General features: G+C 41.2%; 1 protein-coding gene across 1 annotated transcript; it reads right to left on the bottom strand.

Annotated features, from left to right (window-relative positions):
- Positions 1 to 20,148: 20,148 nt before the first annotated feature.
- On the bottom strand, positions 20,149 to 22,190 carry LOC141094613 (uncharacterized). The gene is made up of 2 exons (XM_073580468.1): positions 22,011 to 22,190; positions 20,149 to 21,900 (listed from the first exon to the last, which is right to left on the bottom strand). The coding sequence occupies exon 2, from the start codon at positions 21,472 to 21,474 to the stop codon at positions 20,806 to 20,808; it is 669 nt and encodes a 222-aa protein (XP_073436569.1). The 5' UTR covers positions 21,475 to 21,900; positions 22,011 to 22,190; the 3' UTR covers positions 20,149 to 20,805.
- Positions 22,191 to 23,204: the final 1,014 nt, after the last annotated feature.

Raw genomic sequence — 23,204 nt, 5'->3', positions numbered from 1 at the left:
AATGACTTTGGAAATCTATTAAATTTGTCTTAAATTAGTGACAAAAAATGTCAAGTAGTAAAAATGATACAAGTCTGGTGCTCTAATTTATTGGAATTATGTGCATCACCAAATGAGAAAGCAACATTACATTTTAAAGGTCAAACTTTGGATAAAATATAGGCAAGCTTTTTAAATGAGCAAAAAGTCTCTATGGTAAGATAGGTGTGCAAACAGCAATGTTTATGAGTCGCTTACAATTTCTAAGTCCACATTGTGACTATTTATTGATACAGCAGAGCTAGTACTTGTAAAATTGTTTTTGTATAAAAACATATGAAGCTGAATGTTGTCATTTATATTCACATTTTAATCTAAGCCTTAAAAAATATTACTTTGAAAAATAATATGCAACATATTGCAAAATTAATGCAGTATATGATTGCTCATTAATATTATCAACAATTTACATTACTCAGTTTTTGCTACCAATTTTAAATTGGTCCCATTTGGATTTACGATGGCTGTGCCATTATTTTCCTTCCTAGCAGAATTTAAGAGCTTGAAAAGTTAGAATTCTGAACTCCAGCTGGGTAGCGTGAATTGCTGCTAGGCCATCAGACTAACTCAAAAGTAGATTTAATTGGCTGAAATATATAAATTATGCATGAATCACTTCCTATGTTTGGGGTCTAGAGATTTCTCAGTGCAAAATAGTCACACAATGCCCAAAACTGCGCTTCGAATGTCCTGCAGCCATCATAATTTTAGACAATAAGCAATATGAAGAACGTTGTGGTATATGCTGTTAAGTGGTACTCTAACACATTAACTTATAATAATGCTCACTGTTTTCTGCTAAATATTTATAAACTAGAAATTAAGTTAGTCGTCGCTATAAATGGTTAATTTTTATTACATTTTTACAAGTGCATAAGCCAGGCTGTAGCATTTACAAGAACATTACGAATAAGTTTTGGCTTTGGCATGAAATAGATATTACTCTTATATAGTGGTTTGTTTGAAGATTTGTTATCTACTGGGAGATTACATCACTTAATTGGGCATCCACGGCATAAATCAAAGCTGTTTTCTCTGCATTGAAACACAACTATGTGCATAGTATAGCATAGTAGAGAAAGGTGTAGACAAGTAATACTGTGCAATCAGATGTAAAATTTAAAACAAATATGACACCAGATTTGACAATACAAAATTCATGCATTATTAAATAGATCTCTTAGACTTAATGAGGCTTGTGTACTTACTTTGAAAATACACATTTATTCATTTAACAAAAAAAAACATTTTAAGGGTCCAGCTAAAGTTAGAGAGAGCTCATGAGTCCAACTGGAGTTTCAGTCTCCACTCATTTAGAGTGAGTTACAGCTGCAACTTCTACAGAGCAGTGTGAGATCTCAGCAGCAGCAGCGAGGACAGACATTCTGGATCTGTCAATCAGGCTAGGTATGTGGATATTCTGCAATAGAGAAGATGCTGCCAATATGGCTAATTGGGCAAAAATTGAGTTTAAACTTTCAGAAAAAAATTATGTTGAAATGGATCCATCATTCATACACCAAAGTCATTAAAGGGAATCTGTCACCCCTTTTTTCGAATATGAGCTGCCGGCAGCGACATCAGGGGCTTATCTACAGCATTCTGTAATGCTGTAGATAAGCCCCTGATGTAACCTGAAAGATAAGAAAAAAGAGTGAGATTATACTCACTGGGGGGGCGATCCGGTCTGATGGGTGTCACGGTCCGGTCCGGCGCCTCCCATCTTCATACGATGCCATCCTCTTTTTTCCTTTCTGTTGTGGCTCCGGCGCAGGCGCACTGCTCTTCCCTGTTGAGGGCAGAGCAGAGTCCTGCAGTGCACAGGTGCCAGGAGAGGTCCGGCACCTGCGCACTGCAGTATTCTGCAGTGCACCTGCGCCGGACCCACAACACGAAGGAAAGAAGAGGACAGCATTGTATGAAGATGGGAGGCGCTGGACCAGACTGTGACACCCATCGGACCAGACCGCTCCCCCGGTGAGTATAATCGCTTTTTTCTTATCTTTCAGGTTGCATCGGGGGCTTATCTACAGCATTACAGAATGCTACAGATAAGCTCCTGATGTCAGTGCCGGCAGCTCATATTCCAAATAAGGGGTGACAAATTACCTTTAAGTTGATTTCATAACTTAATGCAGTTTGTATTATAAAACCTGGTGTCAGATCTGCTTTAAAGCTCCTTGGTCACAATGAAGAATTTGTCATAGTTTGTCTGAGCTACAATACATTGTGTCAGTATGATCAGGTCAACCAAAGTCTTATTTTATGGAGGAATACACATAAAGAGGTTCTACAGATATAGCATGTTTTAACTAACACACATGTAATATATCACAATTAGCAAAATCCATTGCATTTGTCTAATTAAGTGTTGAGCTACACTTTTCTGCACCTGGATATCTTTCTGCATCATGCTATCTTGTCATTTTATGCAAGGATACATCTGTGTATCTGGATCATGTATTTCATTAACAACATATTATTTCTACTCTTATATTCGAATTTTAATTACCGTATAAAGTATCTGTTATCAATATCTCTTGTTTTAGTGCAAAAACTGCAGTCATTTATATCTGAAGTGGATGACATGTCCTTTATTTTTTCCTTCAGTTTGATAAGCCAACTAAGAAAGGATTCCAGCTGTGATGTCTTGTCACTGCAAAATGCTGTGATAGTGATTCTGGTCACAGTTAAATGCTGTTTTAAATAAATCTAAATAACCCGCTAAAATTGTTACTTATGAAGTCCATATGCCAGTAGGAAGGAAGGCAGATGCTGAAGCATTCTGCATATGTCTCAATAAGAATGAATTAGAAGTGCAACTAACAATGAGTTAAAGGTCTGAATAAATAGAGTACCTAGATCTTCTCATTTCATAATACATACACCAAAAAAGGTATGAACAAACCAAAAGTACAAAGGAAGATATTTAAAAGAATATTTTTATTGAAAATCAATTAAACAATAGTACCAAAAAACACAATATGTAAAAATGTCAATATATCAGAGTCAGCCACAGCATACAGTTGGGGCCAAAAGTATTGACACCCCTGCAATTTTGTCAGATAATACTCAGTTTCTTCCTGAAAATTATTGCAAACACAAATTCTTTGGTATTATTATCTTCATTTAATTTGTCTTAAATGAAAAAAACACAAAAAGAATTATCCTAAAGCCAAATTGGATATAATTCCACACCAAACATAAAAAAGAGGGTGGACAAAAGTATTGGCACTGTTCAAAAAATCATGTGATGCTTCTCTAATTTGTGTAATTAACAGCACCTGTAACTTACCTGTGGCACCTAACAGGTGTTGGCAATAACTTAATCACACTTGCAGCCAGTTGACATGGATTAAAGTTGACTCAACCTCTGTCCTGTGTCCTGGTGTGTACCACATTGAGCATGGAGAAAAGAAAGAAGAACAAAGAAAAGTCTGAGGACTTGAGAAAACAAATTTTGAAGAAGCATGAGCAATCTCAAGACTAGAAGTCCATCTCCAAAGACCTGAATGTTCCTGTGTCTACCGTGCGCAGTGTCATCAAGAAGTTTAAAGCCCATTGCACTGTGGCTAACCTCCCTAGATGTGGACAGAAAATAAAAATTGACAAGAGATTTCAACACAAGATTGTGCGGATGTTGGATAAAAAACCTTGACTAACATCCAAACAAGTTCAAGTTGCCCTGCAGTCTGAGGGTACAAAAGTGTCAACCCGTATTATCCATCGGCGTCTGAATGAAAAGGGACTGTATGGTAGGAGACCCAGGAAGACCCCACTTCTTACCCCGAGACATAAAAAAGCCAGGCTGGAGTTTGCCAAAACTTACCTGAAAAAGCCTAAAACGTTTTGGAAGAATGTTCTCTGGTCAGATGAGACAAAAGTAGAGCTTTTTTGGCAAAGGCATCAACATAGAGTTTACAGGAGAAAAAAAGGCATTCAAAGAAAAAAACACGGTCCCTACAGTCAAACATGGTGGAGGTTCCCTGACATTTTGGGGTTGCTTTGCTGCTTCTAGCACTGGACTGCTTGACCGTGTGCATGGCATTATGAAGTCTGAAGACTACCAACAAATTTTGCAGCATAATGTAGGGCCCAGTTTGAGAAAGTGGGTCTCCCTCAGAGGTCATGGGTCTTCCAGCAGGACAATGACCCAAAACACACTTCAAAAAGCACTAGAAAATGGTTTGAGAGAAATCACTGGAGACTTCTAAGGTGGCCAGCAATGAGTCCAGACCTGAATCCCATAGAACACCTGTGGAGAGATCTAAAAATGGAAGTTTGGAGAAGGAACCCTTCTAATATCATATACCTGGAGCAGTTTGCCAAAGAAGAATGGTCTGAAATTCCAGCAGAGCATTGTAAGAAACTCTTTGATGGTTACCGGAAGCGGTTGGTCGCAGTTATTTTGGCTAAAGGTTGTGCAACCAAGTATTAGGCTGAGGGTGCCAATACTTTTGTCTGGCCCATTTTTGGAGTTTTGTGTGAAATGATCAATGTTTTGCTTTTTGCTTCATTCTCTTTTGTGTTTTTTCATTTAAGACAAATTAAATGAAGATAATAATACCAAAGAATTTGTGATTGCAATCATTTTCCGGAAGAAACTGAGTATTATATGACAAAATTGCAGGGGTGTCAATACTTTTGGCCACAACTGTAGTGGCAACAGTAATATCCCAAAAGGTGTTATATACAACAAGGTAAGATTAACATACAACCCACTCATAGAATGTGACAAAATCAATAGTAAGAGGTCATGATTCAAAATAAAGTAACAATGAAGTGAAGTAAGTCACAAAACACAGAATGGGTGAGTAAAAGGTCAAATAAAGTATTTACCAGTAGAGTACGGTGGTGCCAGGATTCCCTACGAACGTTTTGGCTAAATGAGACTTGAACTGTGATTGGCAGCACGTGTGAGAGAGGGGTGAAAGTACACACCCCCAGAGAAGACTCTAAAGTAGTTTCCAGCTGGACTGCAAGCAGAGATTTCACATACTGCACTCCAAAAGCAAAAAATTAAAATATATCTATAGAATGATGTAGCACAAAACTATGTGATCACTTGAGAGTATTATACCCTGCATGGGTTTAATTTTATCTTAGGATATGAGTAAGAAATATCACTTTTAAATGCATCATCCTAGACCATGATTCTCTCTGAGAATTTTTCCTGTGATGATTTGGCCAATTTTCCAATGACGTTACCTGATGTTATTGTATGCAGTGTATTGCTGTGGCAGTTTGCCCAACGCTTTACCTTATATTAGGATGAGTAATAAAGACAAAACATTATTGATCCATCAATCCCCTTTCTAATTTTGCTTTTTAGAAATGTAAGTTGGTGTTTCTTTAAGGAGTTATGGCTTTGAAAACAAAATACAAAAAAGAAACCTTCAAGTATAAAAAGCCATAACTATAAATATTTAATGAGTTATTAAAGATTTTTGAGGTTTACTGTGCCAATTAATGATAAGGCAAACTAAATAAAAGCATCTGTAGGTGAGTCCTTTTTATCTTCAAGAGATGTTGTTCCACAAAGCATATTATATGGCATGATTAATATAGATGTTCAAAGACAATTTTGCACATGGTCATGATTAGTTTGCAGCAAATTTAGTAGATGCTCTTTTTAGTCAGCATGATTCTAGCTGACTTCTCCCTAGATATTTATTGGTAAAGATTAAATATAAAATCTAAAAAGTCCATTATGCAAACTTTAAATACTTCTAGACTCATAACTTTTTAATTTTTTTATTGCTTTTCCTAGAATTAGTATGCAGTACTTATAAATGGTAGCTTTCAAATTTAGATCTGCTTTAAAGGGAATCTGTCACCACATCTAAACTATTGATAAGGGAATACAGGTTATAAAATGATGAAAACAGTCCTACTGTCATGGGTCTCCCGCGCTGGTGATGTGGGGTCACGTCAGGTGCCTCAAGACTTGCGTAACTCCCGCAGCATCGGCAGCCTGCACCTGCGCCGTGTGCCTCCTTAGGCTGCGGGGGCGCGCTTGCTTAGTTCCATAGTTTCCCAGTGCACAACCTGCGTCATCTTGTTCTCTGTCTCCTACGAGCCGGTCCCTGGTACTAGCCACTGCGGTGTGCCCAACCCCCTTGCCTGCTCCTAATGCTCCCTGTATAAGGGGCGGTTCCACCTGGCCTGCTCACCCGGGATCGGTCGATCCCGTGATCTAGTGGGTCCACTCTAGGAACCGTGACACCTACCTGTATGTCTCATTTCAGATGCGTTGTTGTTGATAAACCATCTTTTATCACTTTATATAAATTACCTCTTTTGGGCTCTGAGGAGGGCACTGCCTGAATGATATCTCTGCCTCCAGAGCTTGTTTAACATGAAGGGAGAGTTACCAGTAAGACAAATAACTAACACAGAACAGTAAAAATTAAATTTGTCTTCTTGCAAACACATGTTTTGCTTTTTTCCACAGCTCTACTGTATTGCAACAATATTGCAGCTCTGTATGCCTGTGAGATGGAAGCTGAAGCCGAGATGAGCCTGCAGATGTGTCAGGTATAATCACACACAGCTCTGCAGTGTGATCAGGAGAGCAGAGAGCGGCCATCACACAACATACTTGTAACCATTACACATCACACTATGAACACTGGTATCTATTACACATCGCACTGGTAGCCATGACACATCACACTGGTAATACTGGTAGCCATCACACATCACACTAGTAACTCCCATTCTATATAAAACAAGCTCTGGAGGCAGAGATATCTTTCAGGCACCATCAGTCCCGGAGCCTGAAAGAGGTCATTTACATAAAGTGACTAGCTGAATAGCCCGATGTTGCCCGGGCATAGTAACTAAATGTGGTTAGTTATAACAAATTATACTGCTTGTACTGCACATAAATTGTCGCTATATGTCATCTTCTCTTGTATATAGTGTATATCTGTGAGTCATCTCCTCCGGTATATAGTATATACCTTTGTGTTATCTCCTCCTGTATATAGTATATACCTGTGTATCATCTCCTCTTGTATATTGTGTATACCTGTGTGTCATCTCCCCCTGTATATAGTGTATACCTATGGGTCATCTCCTTCTGTACATAGTATATACCTGTATACCATCTCCTCCTGTATATAGCATATACAGTGGGGAAAAAAAGTATTTAGTCAGTCAGCAATAGTGCAAGTTCCACCACTTAAAAAGATGAGAGGCGTCTGTAATTTACATCATAGGTAGACCTCAACTATGGGAGACAAACTGAGAATAAAAAAATACAGAAAATCACATTGTCTGTTTTTTTTTCATTTTATTTGCATATTATGGTGGAAAATAAGTATTTGGTCAGAAACAAAATTTCATCTCAATACTTTGTGATATATCCTTTGTTGGCAATGACAGAGGTCAAACGTTTTCTGTAAGTCTTCACAAGGTTGCCACACACTGTTGTTGGTATGTTGGCCCATTCCTCCATGCAGATCTCCTCTAGAGCAGTGATGTTTTTGGCTTTTCGCTTGGCAACACGGACTTTCAACTCCCTCCAAAGGTTTTCTATAGGGTTGAGATCTGGAGACTGGCTAGGCCACTCCAGGACCTTGAAATGCTTCTTACGAAGCCACTCCTTCGTTGCCCTGGCGGTGTACTTTGGATCATTGTCATGTTGAAAGACCCAGCCACGTTTCATCTTCAATGCCCTTGCTGATGGAAGGAGGTTTGCACTCAAAATCTCACGATACATGGCCCCATTCATTCTTTCATGTACCCGGATCAGTCGTCCTGGCCCCTTTGCAGAGAAACAGCCCCAAAGCATGATGTTTCCACCACCATGCTTTACAGTAGGTATGGTGTTTGATGGATGCAACTCAGTATTCTTTTTCCTCCAAACACGACAAGTTGTGTTTCTACCAAACGGTTCCAGATTGGTTTCATCAGACCATAGGACATTCTCCCAAAACTCCTCTGGATCATCCAAATGCTCTCTAGCAAACTTCAGACGGGCCCGGACATGTACAGGCTTAAGCAGTGGGACACGTCTGGCACTGCAGGATCTGAGTCCATGGTGGCATAGTGTGTTACTTATGGTAGGCCTTGTTACATTGGTCCCAGCTCTCTGCAGTTCATTCACTAGGTCCCCCCGCGTGATTCTGGGATTTTTGCTCACCGTTCTTGTGATCATTCTGACCCCACGGGGTGGGATTTTGCGTGGAGCACCAGATCGAGGGAGATTATCAATGGTCTTGTATGTCTTCCATTTTCTAATTATTGCTCCCACAGTTGATTTCTTCACTCCAAGCTGGTTGGCTATTGCAGATTCAGTCTTCCCAGCCTGGTGCAGGGCTACAATTTTGTTTCTGGTGTCCTTTGACAGCTCTTTGGTCTTCACCATAGTGGAGTTTGGAGTCAGACTGTTTGAGGGTGTGCACAGGTGTCTTTTTATACTGATAACAAGTTTAAACAGGTGCCATTACTACAGGTAATGAGTGGAGGAAAGAGGAGACTCTTAAAGAAGAAGTTACAGGTCTGTGAGAGCCAGAAATCTTGATTGCTTGTTTCTGACCAAATACTTATTTTCCACCATAATATGCAAATAAAATGAAAAAAAAACAGACAATGTGATTTTCTGGATTTTTTTTTCTCAGTTTGTCTCCCATAGTTGAGGTCTACCTATGATGTAAATTACAGACGCCTCTCATCTTTTTAAGTGGTGGAACTTGCACTATTGCTGACTGACTAAATACTTTTTTTCCCCACTGTACCTGTATGTCATCTCCCTTGTATATAGTGTATACCTGTGTGTCATCTCCTCCTGTATATACTTGTATGTCATCTCCTCCTGTATATATTATATACTTGTATGTCATCTCTTCCTGTATAAAGTATATACCTGTATGTCATCTCCTCCTGTAAGTAGAATATACCTGTATGTCATCTCCCCTGTATATAGTACAGTTGTGGCCAAAAGTATTGACACCCCTGCAATTCTGTCAGATAATACTCAGTTTCTTCCTGAAAATGATTGCAAAAACAAATTCTTTGTTATTATTATCTTCATTTAATTTGTCTTAAATGAAAAAACACAAAAGAGAATGAAGCAAAAGGCAAAACATTGATCATTTCACACAAAATACCAAAAATGGGCCAGACAAAAGTATTGGCACCCTCAGCCTAATACTTGGTTGCACAACCTTTAGCCAAAATAACTGCGACCAACCGCTTCCGGTAACCATCAATGAGTTTCTTACAATGCTCTGCTGGAATTTTAAACCATTCTTCTTTGGCAAACTGCTCCAGGTCCCTGATATTAGAAGGGTGCCTTCTCCAAACTTCCATTTTTAGATCTCTCCACAGGTGTTCTATGGGATTCAGGTCTGGACTCATTGCTGGCCAGTGGCCACATTAGAAGTCTCCAGTGCTTTCTCTCAAACCATTTTCTAGTGCTTTTTGAAGTGTGTTTTGGGTCATTGTCCTGCTGGAAGACCCATGACCTCTGAGGGAGAACCAGCTTTCTCACACTGGGCCCTACATTATGTTGCAAAATTTGTTGGTAGTCTTCTGACTTCATAATGCCATGCACATGGTCAAGCAGTCCAGTGCCAGAGGCAGCAAAGCAACCCCAAAACATCAGGGAACCTCCGCCATGTTTGACTGTAGGGATCATGTTCTTTTCTTTGAATGCCTCTTTTTTTCTCCTGTAAACTCTATGTTGATGCCTTTGCCCAAAAAGATCTACTTTTGTCTCATCTGACCAGAGAACATTCTTCCAAAACGTTTTAGGCTTTTTCAGGTAAGTTTTGGCAAACTCCAGCCTGGCTTTTTTATGTCTCGGGGTAAGAAGTGGGGTCTTCCTGGGTCTCCTACCATACAGTCCCTTTTCATTCAAACGCCGATGGATAGTACAGGTTGACACTGTTGTACCCTCGGACTGCAGGGCAGCTTGAACTTGTTTGGATGTTAGTCGAGGTTCTTTATCCAACATCCGCACAATCTTGCATTGAAATCTCTTGTCAATTTTTCTTTTCCGTCCACATCTAGGGAGGTTAGCCACAGTGCCATGGGCTTTAGACTTCTTGATGACACTGCGCACGGTAGACACAGGAACATTCAGGTCTTTGGAGATGGACTTGTAGCCTTGAGATTGCTCATGCTTCCTCACAATTTGGTTTCTCAAGTCCTCAGGCAGTTCTTTGGTCTTCTTTCTTTTCTCCATGCTCAATGTGGTACACACAAGGACACAGGACAGAGGTTGAGTCAACTTTAATCCATGTCAACTGGCTGCAAGTGTGATTTAGTTATTGCCAACACCTGTTAGGTGCCACAGGTAAGTTACAGGTGCTGTTAATTACACAAATTAGAGAAGCATCACATGATTTTTTGAACAGTGCCAATACTTTTGTCCACCCTCTTTTTTATGTTTGGTGTGGAATTATATCCAATTTGGCTTTAGGACAATTCTTTTTGTGTTTTTTCATTTAAGACAAAATAAATAAAGATAATAATACCAAAGAATTTGTGTTTGCAATCATTTTCAGGAAGAAGCTGAGTATTATCTGACAGAATTGCAGGGGTGTCAATACTTTTGGCCACAACTATATATACCTGTATTCCATCTCTTCCTGTATATAGTATTTACTTGTATGTCATCTCCCCTGTATATAGTATAAACATTTATGTCATTTCCCCTGTATATAGTATATACCTGTATGTCATCTCCCCTGTATGTAGTATATAGATGTATGTCTTCTCCACCTGTATATAGTATATACCTGTATGTTATCTCCTCCTGTATATAGTATATACCTGTATGTCATCTCCTCCTGTATATATTATATACCTGTATGTCATTTCCAGATTCCCTCCTGTCTGTACACAGTAGAGGCACAGTGTCCCTGCAGCACAGAGCATTTCAGTGCAGCAGCTCCACCCCCTGAGTGGAATACCATTTAGTTAGAAATTGCAAAGAAGGCTGTAGTTGTATAAATAAGTTTAAAGCAAACCAGGCATTGACAGGTTGGCGTTGTTACACCAATTAAAATGATACCTGGGGAAATGATACCAGGGGAAGAGTCTTGAGGAGATCATTTGCATATTCCCAGTGCCTTCTGGGATAAGTTTAGAGTCTCTGCGAGCTCAACGATCACTGGGTTTTGGCTGTTGCAGCTGAAAAGAGGAAATCGGAATTTTGACTCATCTTTCATCGTTTTTAAGAAATCTCAATATGGAAGAGGCCAGGAGCCATTTGGTGAGCTGCATTTCTTGCTACATGTTCACAGACTTACCAGTGGAAATGCCAAACTTCACATGCCACAAATGCAAGCTTGTGTCCCTGTTGGAGGAAAAGTTGCAAAGTCTCGAAGAGAGGTTAGCTACGTTGAAGATCATTAAGGAAGGCGAAGAGTTCTTAGACAGAGCAGAATTATCTCTTCATGTTACAGAAAGAGAAGAAATTCGAAGTGCACCTGAAGAAACAGAGGAATGGAGACATGTGACCCAGAGAAGCAGGAGGATCAGGAGGCAGTCAGCACCCATACTCCTCAGGAACCAGTACCAGGCTCTCACGCAGGAAACCAATGAAGAAATACATCAGGATAAGACTTTGCCCACAAACAGCAACCTTGTACGCCTTCAGAGTCCTCCTGGATGGAGAAAGAAAAATGTTGTGAAGAAGAAACGGAGAGTGGTGGTCATAGTGGATTCCCTGTTGAGAGGAACAGAGGCCGCTATCTGCAGACCGGATATAACTTCAACAGAAATGTGCTGTCTTCCAGGTGCAAAAATTAAAGATGTGTCTGACAGGATATCAGTACTCTTCAGACCTACAGATGACTACCCATTCCTGCTACTACATGTGGGGACAAATGACACCGCAAGAAACGACCTGGAAACCATCTGCAGTGACTTTGAAGACTTAGGCAAGAAAGTGAAAGAACTGGGAGCGCAGGTGGTCTTCTCTTCCATCCTCCCAGTGGATGGCCATGGAACAAGGAGGTGGAATAAGATTCTGCAAGTGAACAACTGGCTACGTCGATGGTGTCGTCAGCAACGATTTGGATTTCTGGATCACGGAGTGAGTTACCTTTACGATGGACTACTTGCTAGAGATGGAGTGCACTTTACGAAGACTGGAAAACATGTATTTGGAAATCGTCTTGCTACACTTGTAAGGAGAGCATTAAACTAGAACAACATGGGAAGGGAAGCAAAAGACCAGAAAAAGCCATACACCTGACAAATGCTATTGAGAACTCTGCTATTAGAAGTGGAAAGGAAGAACAAAGACAAAAGAATCTAATTAATAAAAATATCAGAGAAAGAAAAACCAATCACAAACTAAAATGTTTCTATACTAATGCACAAAGCATGGGCAACAAACAAGGAGAATTGGAACTACTAACGCAGGAGAAGAAATATGATGTCATTGGAATCACTGAAACTTGGTGGGACAATACACATGATTGGAATACAAGACTAGAAGGATACAACTTATTTGCAAGAAACAGACTTGATAAACGAGGAGGAGGTGTCGCATTGTATGTTAGAAACGCGTATATCTGCACAGAGATTGAAGCTTCAGAGTCTGGGAGTTCTGTGGAAACTGTTTGGGTAAGAATACAAGGACAGAACAATGGAAATGACACCATTGTAGGCATTTACTACAGGCCGCCTGTGCAACCTGAAGATATGGATGAACTCTTTATGCATCAAATGGCCAAGTTCTCCCAAAAATATGACATAGTTGTCATGGAAGATTTCAACTATCCAGACATTTGTTGGGAATCTCTCTCAGGCAAAACTAACAGGTCAAGGAAATTCTTATCCTCTCTTGCTGACAACTTTATCTTCCAAAAGGTAGGGGAGAAAACAAGGGGAACTGCTACCTTGGATCTAATCCTTATAAGCAGGGAGGAAATGGTTGAGGAGGTAAAAGTGGCTGGGACCCTAGGAGGTAGCGACCATGCTATTTTAGAATTTTGGATAACTAGAGGAGGAAGACCTGTGAAGACTCAGACGTCAAGGTTAGATTTCAGAAAGGCAGATTTTAAGGGATTCAGAAAGAGAATTGGAGGGATCCAATGGCTGGATATCCTTAAAGACAAAAATGTCCAGGAAGGATGGGAAATCTTGAAAAATGAAATTCTCAAAGCACAATTGTTAACAATTCCGAAAAGAGGGAAGAATAGGAAGCATTTAAGGAAGCCAGGATGGATGAACACAGAACTTAAGCACATGCTAAACAGGTAGAAAAAAATGTTTATAAAATGGAAAGAGGGAGGCATATCTAAAGAAGAATATAATGCTGTCTGCAGAACCTGCAGGGCACAAATCAGATTAGTTAAAGCAGACAATGAATTGAGGCTTGCAAGAGATGTCAAAAGCAATAATAAAGGATTTTGGGGATATGTCAAAAGTAAAAGAAAAGTCAAAGATGCTATAGGATTTTTACAGGATGAAAATGATGAAATGGTAAGACAGGATGTTGAGAAGGCCGAACTTTTAAATTCCTATTTTGCATCTGTTTTCTCTCAGAAAGGAAATGTGACATCAACTACTCTTCACTGTCCTATTAAGGGAACAGAAGAATCCAGGATATCTATAAACAGAAAGATAGTGAGGAAACACTTAGCTAACCTAAATGAATTCAAGTCTCCAGGTCCAGATGAATTACACCCCAGAGTACTGAAGGAGATGGCAGAAGAAATTTTTGAACCCCTCTCCATAATCTTTGAAAATTCTTGGAGAACAGGAAAAGTTCCAGAAGACTGGAGAAGAGCAAATGTTGTTCCTATCTTCAAAAAGGGGAAGAAGGTGGACCCAGGCAACTATAGGCCGGTGAGTCTGACTTCTATACCAGGAAAGATCTTTGAACAAATTATTAAACAACATGTATGTTAGTACATGGATAAGAATGAAGTGATTAAAAAGAGTCAACATGGGTTTGTAACTAGTAAGTCATGTCAGACTAACTTAATTTCCTTCTGTGACGGAATCACTGATTGGGTGGATCAAGGAAATGCTGTAGATATAGTATATCTTGACTTCATCAAAGCATTTGACAAAGTATCTCATACAATCCTTTTTGAAAAAATGACTAAGTATGGAATGGAAAAGGCAACTGTTAGGTGGATTCATAACTGGCTTAGTGATCGGACCCAAAGAGTGGTCGTAAATGGCTGCACATCCAGTTGGAAGAATGTCTCAACTGGGGTACCACAGGGCTCTGTCCTGGGCCCTGTATTGTTCAACATCTTTATCAATGATTTAGATGAAGGAATTGAGGGTAAACTCATTAAATTTGCTGATGACACAAAGCTAGGAGGGATAGCTAATACTAGAGAAGAGAGAGAGAGAGGATTCAAAAAGATATAAATAAACTGGAGAAGTGGGCAGCAACTAACAGAATGGTTTTTAACAGGGAAAAATGCAAAGTACTACATCTGGGCAATAAAAATGAAAAAAGCATATACAGAATGGGAGGAATAGGCCTAAGCAACAGCACATGTGAAAAAGACTTGGGTATACTAATAGATCACAGACTGAATATGAGTCAACAGTGTGATGCAGCAGCAAAAAAAGCAAATGCAATTCTAGGATGTATTAACAGAAGCATACAGTCTAGATCACGTGAAGTCATTATTTCCCTCTACTCCTCTTTGGTCAGACCTCATCTGGAATATTGTGTCCAGTTTTGGGCACCACATTTTAAAAAAGACATCAACAAACTGGAGCAAGTTCAGAAAAGAGCAACCAGAATGGTGACCGATCTGCAAACCCTGTCTTATGAGGAAAGGTTGCAGGATTTGGGATTGTTTAGTTTGCAAAAGAGAAGACTGAGAGGAGACTTAATAGCTGTCTACAAATATCTAAAGGGCTGTCACATTGTAGAAGGACCAACTTTATTCTCATTTGCACAAGGAAAGACTAGAAGCAATGGAATGAAACTGAATGGGAGGAGACACAGATTAGATATTAGAAAAAACTTTTTGACAGTTAGAGTGATCAATGAGTGGAACAAGCTGCCACGAGAAGTGGTGAGTTCTCCTTCAATGGATGTCTTCAAACAGGCTGGACAGACATCTGACTGGGATGATTTAGCGAATCCTGCTTTGAGCAGGGGGTTGGACCAGATGGCCCAGGAGGTCCCTTCCAACTCTACGATTCTATGATTCTATTGGTTGGAAAAAATCCGTCTTGTCTTTCTTTTTAAAATCTGTGTTTGAGTTTTTAAGTTAATGAGGATGCTTCATGCCAGACAAAGAGAAGTTCCTCTTTCTGGGCTCCCCCTGCAGTCTGTGTCAGAGGGTGGTCTGTGTCAGTACAGTAATAAATTGTGTTATTTCCAACTTTACAGAAGGACAATAACACCATAGAAATGATAAGAATAATAGGTCTCAGTTACCACAACTGTCTGCAAGGAAAACTGTTGCTCATAGTAACCAATCACAGCACAGCTTTCATCTTTTAAACAGCTCTGGTGAAATGAATGATGCTAATTGATTGGTTGCTATGGGAAGCAGAGGCTGAGTATAGCCTGTTGTGGTCAAGAAGATGTGCCTATGAAATATATATACTGCATATTATATATATACAGGGTGGGCCATTTATATGACACATCAAACTAATTGAGAATTTCACAAGAAAAACAATGGTGTGCTTGGTTTTAATGTAACTTTATTCTTTCATGAGTTATTTACAAGTTTATGACCACTTATAAAATGTGCTCAAAGTTCTGCTCATTGTGTTGGATTGTCAATGCAACCCTCTTCTCCCACTCTTGACACACTGATAGCAACACTGCAGAGAAATGCTAGATCGAGAGACCTTGGGATTTTGACTCCTCTGAAGCTTCTGTCAGTAGTGACAGCAACATAGAGAAGCATCACGAAGGGAGGGGGCTCCTTGCACGCTCCCAATAGAACAACGCGATGCAATCATGTTGTTCTGATGGTCTCCATCAAGATGGCCACTGGGTCCTTCTGAGTCCTGCAGGGAAAGTGGCTTGTAAATGCCTGCTGAGAGCAAGCTTTGGCATGCCTCCTTCCCTGCCTGTCAGATGCTGATTTGACACTGCTGTGCAGAGTGTCAGATCATTGATCTGACACTATATAGTGATGTCCCATACTGGGAAAATGTAAAAAAGTTAAAAATTATATTAGAATGTGTAAAAATATTTTTTTTAAAAATCCCTCAATAAAGAAAAAAATAAATGAATATTTTTCCAATAAATACATTTATTTATGTAAATAAAAGTACACATATTTGGTATCGCCGTGTCCGGAATGACCCGCTCTATAAAACTGTCCAACTAGTTAACCCATTCAGTGAACACAGTAAAAAAATGAAAAAGGAGCCAAAAAACAATGCCTTATCATCAATCATACAGCTGAACAAAAAGTGCAATAAAACACGATAAAAACGATGGATGTAAATAAAAATGGTGCCGCTGAAAACGTCATCTTGTCCCGCAAAAAACAAGCTGCCATACAGCTCCATCAGCAGAGAAAGGAAAAAGCTATAGCTCTCAGAATAAAGCAATGCAAAAATAATAATTTTTCTATAAAAAGTTTTTAATGTGTAAAAGCGCCAAAATGCAAAAAAATAAATGATGTATCACTGTAATCGTACTGACTAGTGTTGAGCATTCCGATACCGCAAGTATCGGGTATCGGCCGATATTCGCTGTATCGGAGTTCCGATACTTTTTTCATATCGAATACCAGAAGCGGAAGTTCCCATAATGCTAGGAGCCTGCTCAATTTGATTCAGCCAATGGGGATCCTCAGAAGTGTGAGCACATCCTGTTAGGCATGTAGGCATGTTAACTACTGGCATGGCTGTGATTGGCTGCTGAAATGATGTCATGATGCACTATAAAAACCGCTGCAGCCGCCATTTCTGGTCACTCTGCTGTGAATTCACTAAAGGAGTGGACAGCGGAGCCTTTCAGCAGCCTTTCAGTGCTATAGCCCATTTCTCTGCACTGTTTTTGGCTGTCTGATAGGTCTCTCTGTGTGTGAGTGCAGCTCACGTTGCAGTGTGTTCTACAGCCACCGCTAGCTGTAGTCCGCTCAGCGTGCATCACTGCCTCATACACAGTCCTTTTTTGCAGCTAATTTAGCCAGATTTTTGCTCCTATATTAGTGTGCTTCCAACCGCATCCATTGTCATTGGTTGGTTGCAAACACTATATAGGATTAGATAGAGGAGCCTTTTTGCTGGCTTGTGCCCTTCAGGGCCAGCCAGACTAGTATCACCCTATTTTTTGAAGCCTTAAAGTGTAGTACACAATCTTAGCCAAATTAGTGTTTCTTATACTGGTTAGCAGGTGTTCAGGAATAAGAACACTAAGCCACCCTTTTTTTACTTTTCTGCCTATCTTTATCAGTCTACCAAGATGAAGAAGGCAGGGAGTAAGGCTAGTTTCACACTTGCTTTTTTTTGCAGCGCGTTTTTCCCGCAAAAAAACGCATTAAAAAAACGCATACAAATGCATACAAACGCTGCGTTTTTTTCAAGCATTTTTATGCGCATGCAGGAAAAAAACGCAGCGTTTTTGCGCGTTTGCATGCGTTTTTTGTGCGTTTGCGTTTTTTTACAGATTTTGGAAAAACCCCACAAAAATGAAAAAACAACCATTCAACAACACACAAGACCAATGGGACTTCATTGTGGGTGTGGTATGTTAATATATAGACCCTGTCTACAGTATTCTTCACATTTGCTTGATTCTTCTCGTGACCATGGATCTGCGCTGGAAGAGTTTTCACTTCAACTTGGATTTGGACATCGCGATGGCTCAGGCGTATGCAGTTGCTTGCCATGAACAAAGGAAGAGAGAGAGGCAGCGAAGACGGCGGCGTATGTGGATACATCCGATTGTTGAACTCCGGGAGAGACGTGGGGCATACCACACCCTCTACAGCGAGCTACAGGCAAACCCGGAGAAATTTACAGATTATATCAGGATGTCCCACGAAAGTTTCATGGATTTGCTTGCTCGTGTCCAACAATCCATCCGGAGACAGGACACACAGCTCCGTTGTGCGATTCCTCCTGAGGAACGGCTACTGGTGACATTACGGTATGTTTTAAAAACCAAGGGGTGCGGTCTGATGTTTTTTTTTTAAATTTAGTATTCAAAACCTTGGGTAATTAGTTTTCGTGAATGTACTAATATTTTATTTTATAGTTTTTTAAAATAATATACATAAATATTAATTTTACTTCTTTGTCTGTTCACAGATTCCTGGCGACTGGAGAAACCCTATCTTCACTACACTTCCAGTACCGTATTGGAATCTCTACTTTGTCTGGAATTGTTGCTGACACCTGCCGGGCTCTCTGGAATGTTCTTTGCCCAGAATTTATGCCCCTGCCCACCGCTGAAAAGTGGATGGAAATTGCTGACAAATTCTGGACAGTATGCAATTTTCCCAACTGTTTGGGAGCTGTTGATGGTAAACACATACGGATCATCAAACCCCAAAGAACGGGATCTGAGTACTATAATTACAAAAAGTACTTTTCAATAGTACTCATTGCGATTGCGGATGCCGGATGTATGTTTGTAGCAGTGGACATTGGAGCATTTGGCCGTGGTAATGACTCACAGGCTTTTAAAAACTCAGACATGGGCCGGAGGTTGTATGGCAACCAATTTAATTTCCCTATGCCACGGCCTCTTCCTCACACCGAAGCTCCGCCACTGCCCTTTGTAATGGTTGGCGATGAGGCTTTTCAAATGTGCGGAAACTTACTGAAACCCTACTCCAGCCGGGACTTGGACCACACCAAAAAAATATTTAATTACAGGCTGACCAGGGCCAGAAGAACTGTCGAGTGTGCTTTTGGGATTCTTGTTTCCAGATGGCGAATTCTGGGCACGGCCATTAATCTTAAACTTGAAACAGTCGATGAGGTGGTGAAGGCCTGTGTGGTTCTACATAACTTTGTGATGGCTAAAGAGCACCCGACCTTTGAACTGGACGATGATGCTCCTAACCCATTGCCTGAATTCACTCAGCACACTCTCAGGTCATCCGTTGAAGTTGGCCAAATGAGGGACCAATTTGCGGCCTACTTTACTTCTGATGTAGGACGGGTGCACTGGCAAGATGAAATGGTGTAATGTTTTTGTTTGTTTATGGTAATAAAAAACCTTATTTGATACCATTACTGAGTGCACTATATTTTTTAAACTCCAATTTAATAAAAAACTTCCCATGTATAACTGAATTTTTTGATGTTCACACACCTGGGCAGGTAAATACACATATGAGTTAAAATGCAGCATTGCTAGTCTGCGTGAAATATATTGGAATGAGCAAAGCTGCAGGCCATGAATCAGGAAACCATTTTTTTTCAAGAGAAAATTGTGCAACTAGTTGAAAACAAAGTATGTGATTTTCTCAAAACACAACCCTCAAAACCCAACCCCAATGAAAGTCCATGGGGAATACAAGTCAGCATTGAGTGGATGAATGTAATCTGCTCCATTCCAACTTACAAGTTATTACACTAGGCCTTGGAATGACTATACTAGGCCGTGGTATTTCAAATATGAGTATAGTATGCCTTGGGCCTACTAGTATAGTCATATGTGAAATACCACGGCCTAGTATAGTCATAACAAGGCATACTCAATTTTTGCCAACTAGGATCTTGTTTCACGAAAAACAAACGGGTGAAACTTGAAACCAACAGTTTGCTTTTCATGAAACCAGATTCTAGTTGGTAAAAATAGAGTTATTACACTAGGCCTTGTAATGACTACACTAGGCCGTGGTATTTCAAATATGAGTATAGTAGGCCTTGGGGCTAGTAGTATAGTAATATGTGAAATACCACGGCCTAGTATAGTCATACCAAGGCCTACTGTAATAACTCTATTTTTAACAACTAGCATCTTGTTTCACAAAAAACAAACTGATGAAACTAGAAAGAAACTTATTTTTAAGACAAGTTTCAACAGTTTGTTTTTCATGAAACCAGATTCTAGTTGGTAAAACTAGAGTTATTACACTAGGCCTTGGAATGACTATACTAGGCCGTGGTATTTCAAATATGAGTATAGTAGGCCTTGGGCCTACTAGTATAGTCATATGTGAAATACCACGGCCTAGTATAGTCATACCAAGGCCTACTGTAATAACTCGATTTTTAACAACTAGCATCTTGTTTCACAAAAAACAAACTGGTGAAACTAGAAAGAAACTTATTTTTAAGACAAGTTTCAACAGTTTGTTTTTCATGAAACCAGTTCCAAGTTGGTAAAACTCGAGTTATTACACTAGGCCTTGGTATGACTATACTAGTCCGTGTTATTTCACATATGACTATACTAGGCCTTGGGTTGGTTTTTAACATGTATTTACCCATCAGTGTGTGTGAGCGGCGCAAACAACATTAATGAAACTTAGTAATGGTGAACCACAAATGTAAATTTATTTTTTATCACAAAAATAAACCAAAAAATTATTTTTTCCGGCGTTTGGGGGCAGATGGTTTCAATTTGGGGGTGTGCAGGGAATATGCAACACTTGCTGTTGAAGACGGTGTTTGAGGGGAAGGGGCAACAAAACTTGTGGGGGAAGGTAGTCCAGTTAAGGGAATTAAACTAGGAACACTTGGAGGAGAGGAAATCTGTTCAGGTACATTAGTTGTAATGGCATGTCGCCGTAGGCTTGTGTGCCTGGACCGACTTTGGCCCAATGCCCGCCTTGATAGATTTCGCCTTGAACTAGGGGCAAATATTGAGTGTAGGTCCCCCGTCTGCAGGTGTGGCTACTGCTGCTGCTGAGGTGGCGGCTGCTGCTGCTGAGGTGGCGGCTGCTGCTGAGGTGGCGGCTGCTGCTGAGGTGGCTGCTGCTGCTGAGGTGGTTGCTGCTGCTGAGGTGGTTGCTGCTGCTGAGGTGGCTGCTGCTGCTGTGGTGGCTGCTGCTGCTGCTGAGGTGGCTGCTGCTGAGGTGGCTGCTGCTGCTGAGGTGGCTGCTGCTGCTGCTCTTCGTTGTCAGTGCTCGTCCTTGCAGGAGGACTGGTGGCGGCAGTGATGGTCCAGGTTTGCAGAGTGGTGGTGGCAGGGCTACTACATGTTGTTGTAGCGGCAGGGCTGTTCCATGTTTGCCTAGTGGTGGCTGAGCTCCACGCATGCATGGGAGTGGCGGTGGTGCTCCAGACAGGAGCAGCGCTTGCCATGGTGGTGTCGGTGAAGTGACCAGCTGCACTCAGACTTGTGGTGGTGTAACGGTGGGTGTCCTGGCTTTGAATAGAGGTGTCCGTGCAGTGGTATGCAGCACAAGTCGGTAGTGAGGTGAAGCGAGTCAATGGTGGCACAGGTGGAAAGGACACCACTGACTGCTGACCGTACCGATTATGCTGCATAGCCTGCAAGAAAGCATTGTTGCAGGCCTGCAGCACATTCAGTTGTTGATCAGGACTAAGGTGTTCCGCCATGCCCTTTTCAATCTTACTAAAAAATGGTGTGCTGGTCTGTTGAGGTCGGCCTCCAGACGGTCAAGGCGCTGTTCTACAGAATTGAAGTGGTGTTCAAAGTGGTTAAAACCACATTCCATGAGTGCAAAACCGCTTTCAACTCTGTCGGACAGTGACTTGAGGCTGGAATTAAATGTCTCGCTCAAATGCATAAACTCGGGCAAGACATTCCTGTCCAAGGCCCTCTGCCGCTGGCGGGTAGTGCCCGCATAACCAGTGGCAGAGACCTGGGACAGGGGAACACCTGATGGCCCAGCTTCCTGGTCACCAGCTGTGTGTGTGGTTGACCTGCAAGGTGCTTCCTGGCTGTCGGATGGGTGGGACGGGTCAGAGGACGTCCGAGAAAGGACCGCTCCAGGGCCAGGTTGCAGGGTGCTGCTCCAGGTGCTGTTGAAGAAAGGAAAATCATTACTACCATGCCTTTACAAGAAGCATCAGCTGTGGATTAGAAAAACACAGATTAATAAAAATAAAAACCCAAAATTTATAATACTTACGATCTCGTGGCAAGGACCGGTCTTAGGAACTGCAACGCGTGATAGTGACGGTATCTAGTTCTGGTCCTTGACGCAGATCCACTGCGAACCTGGCCCTCAGCACGAACATCACTGTTGAAGCGGTCCTTGATCGAACGCCAACGTGTTCGGACTTTGTCCACTGTTGATAAAAAAAAAACAGTGCCGTCAAGGACAACAGTCACTGCAGCACAATGTAGCAATACAATACTCAAAGCAGTCACTGTAGACCCCGATGACACTGTTGGGTTTCCTGCTAGAATACACCTAGCACGAAACCCAACAGTGCTGTCAAGGACAACAGTCACTGCGGCACAATGTAGCAATACAATACTCAAAGCAGTCACTGTAGACCCTGATGACACTGTTGGGTTTCCTGCTAGAATACACCTAGCACGAAACCCAACAGTGCCGTCAAGGACAACAGTCACTGCGGCACAATGTAGCAATACAATACTCAAAGCAGTCACTGTAGACCCCGATGACACTGTTGGGTTTCCTGCTAGAATACGCCTAGCATGAAACCCAACAGTGCCGTCAAGGACAACAGTCACTGCGGCACAATGTAGCAATACAATACTCAAAGCAGTCACTGTAGACCCCGATGACACTGTTGGGTTTCCTGCTAGAATACGCCTAGCACGAAACCCAACAGTGCCGTCAAGGACAACAGTCACTGCGGCACAATGTAGCAATACAATACTCAAAGCAGTCACTGTAGACCCCGATGACACTGTTGGGTTTCCTGCTAGAATACACCTAGCACGAAACCCAACAGTGCCGTCAAGGACAACAGTCACTGCGGCACAATGTAGCAATACAATACTCAAAGCAGTCACTGTAGACCCCGATGACACTGTTGGGTTTCCTGCTAGAATACACCTAGCACGAAACCCAACAGTGCTGTCAAGGACAACAGTCACTGCGGCACAATGTAGCAATACAATACTCAAAGCAGTCACTGTAGACCCCGATTACACTGTTGGGTTTCCTGCTAGAATACCAGGGGAAGAGTCTTGAGGAGATCATTTGCATATTCCCAGTGCCTTCTGGGATAAGTGAAGAGTCTCCGCGAGCTCAACGATCACTGGGTTTTGGCGGTTGCAGCTGAAAAGAGGAAATCGGAATTTTGGCTCATCTTTCATCGTTTTTAAGAAATCTCAAGATGGAAGAGGC

The sequence above is a fragment of the Dendrobates tinctorius genome, unplaced genomic scaffold (genome assembly GCF_039654945.1).
Source record: "Dendrobates tinctorius isolate UK_male_01 unplaced genomic scaffold, ASM3965494v1 ptg000064l, whole genome shotgun sequence".
NCBI lineage: Eukaryota > Metazoa > Chordata > Amphibia > Anura > Dendrobatidae > Dendrobates > Dendrobates tinctorius.
Note: the sequence above shows the minus strand (reverse complement) of the source record. Positions and strands in the feature narration are given on the sequence as shown.

What these genes read in the sequence shown, in the direction of transcription:
- LOC141094613 (XM_073580468.1), bottom strand. Translation starts at nt 21,474, where the DNA reads ATGGCGGAACACCTTAGTCCTGATCAACAACTGAATGTGCTGCAGGCC.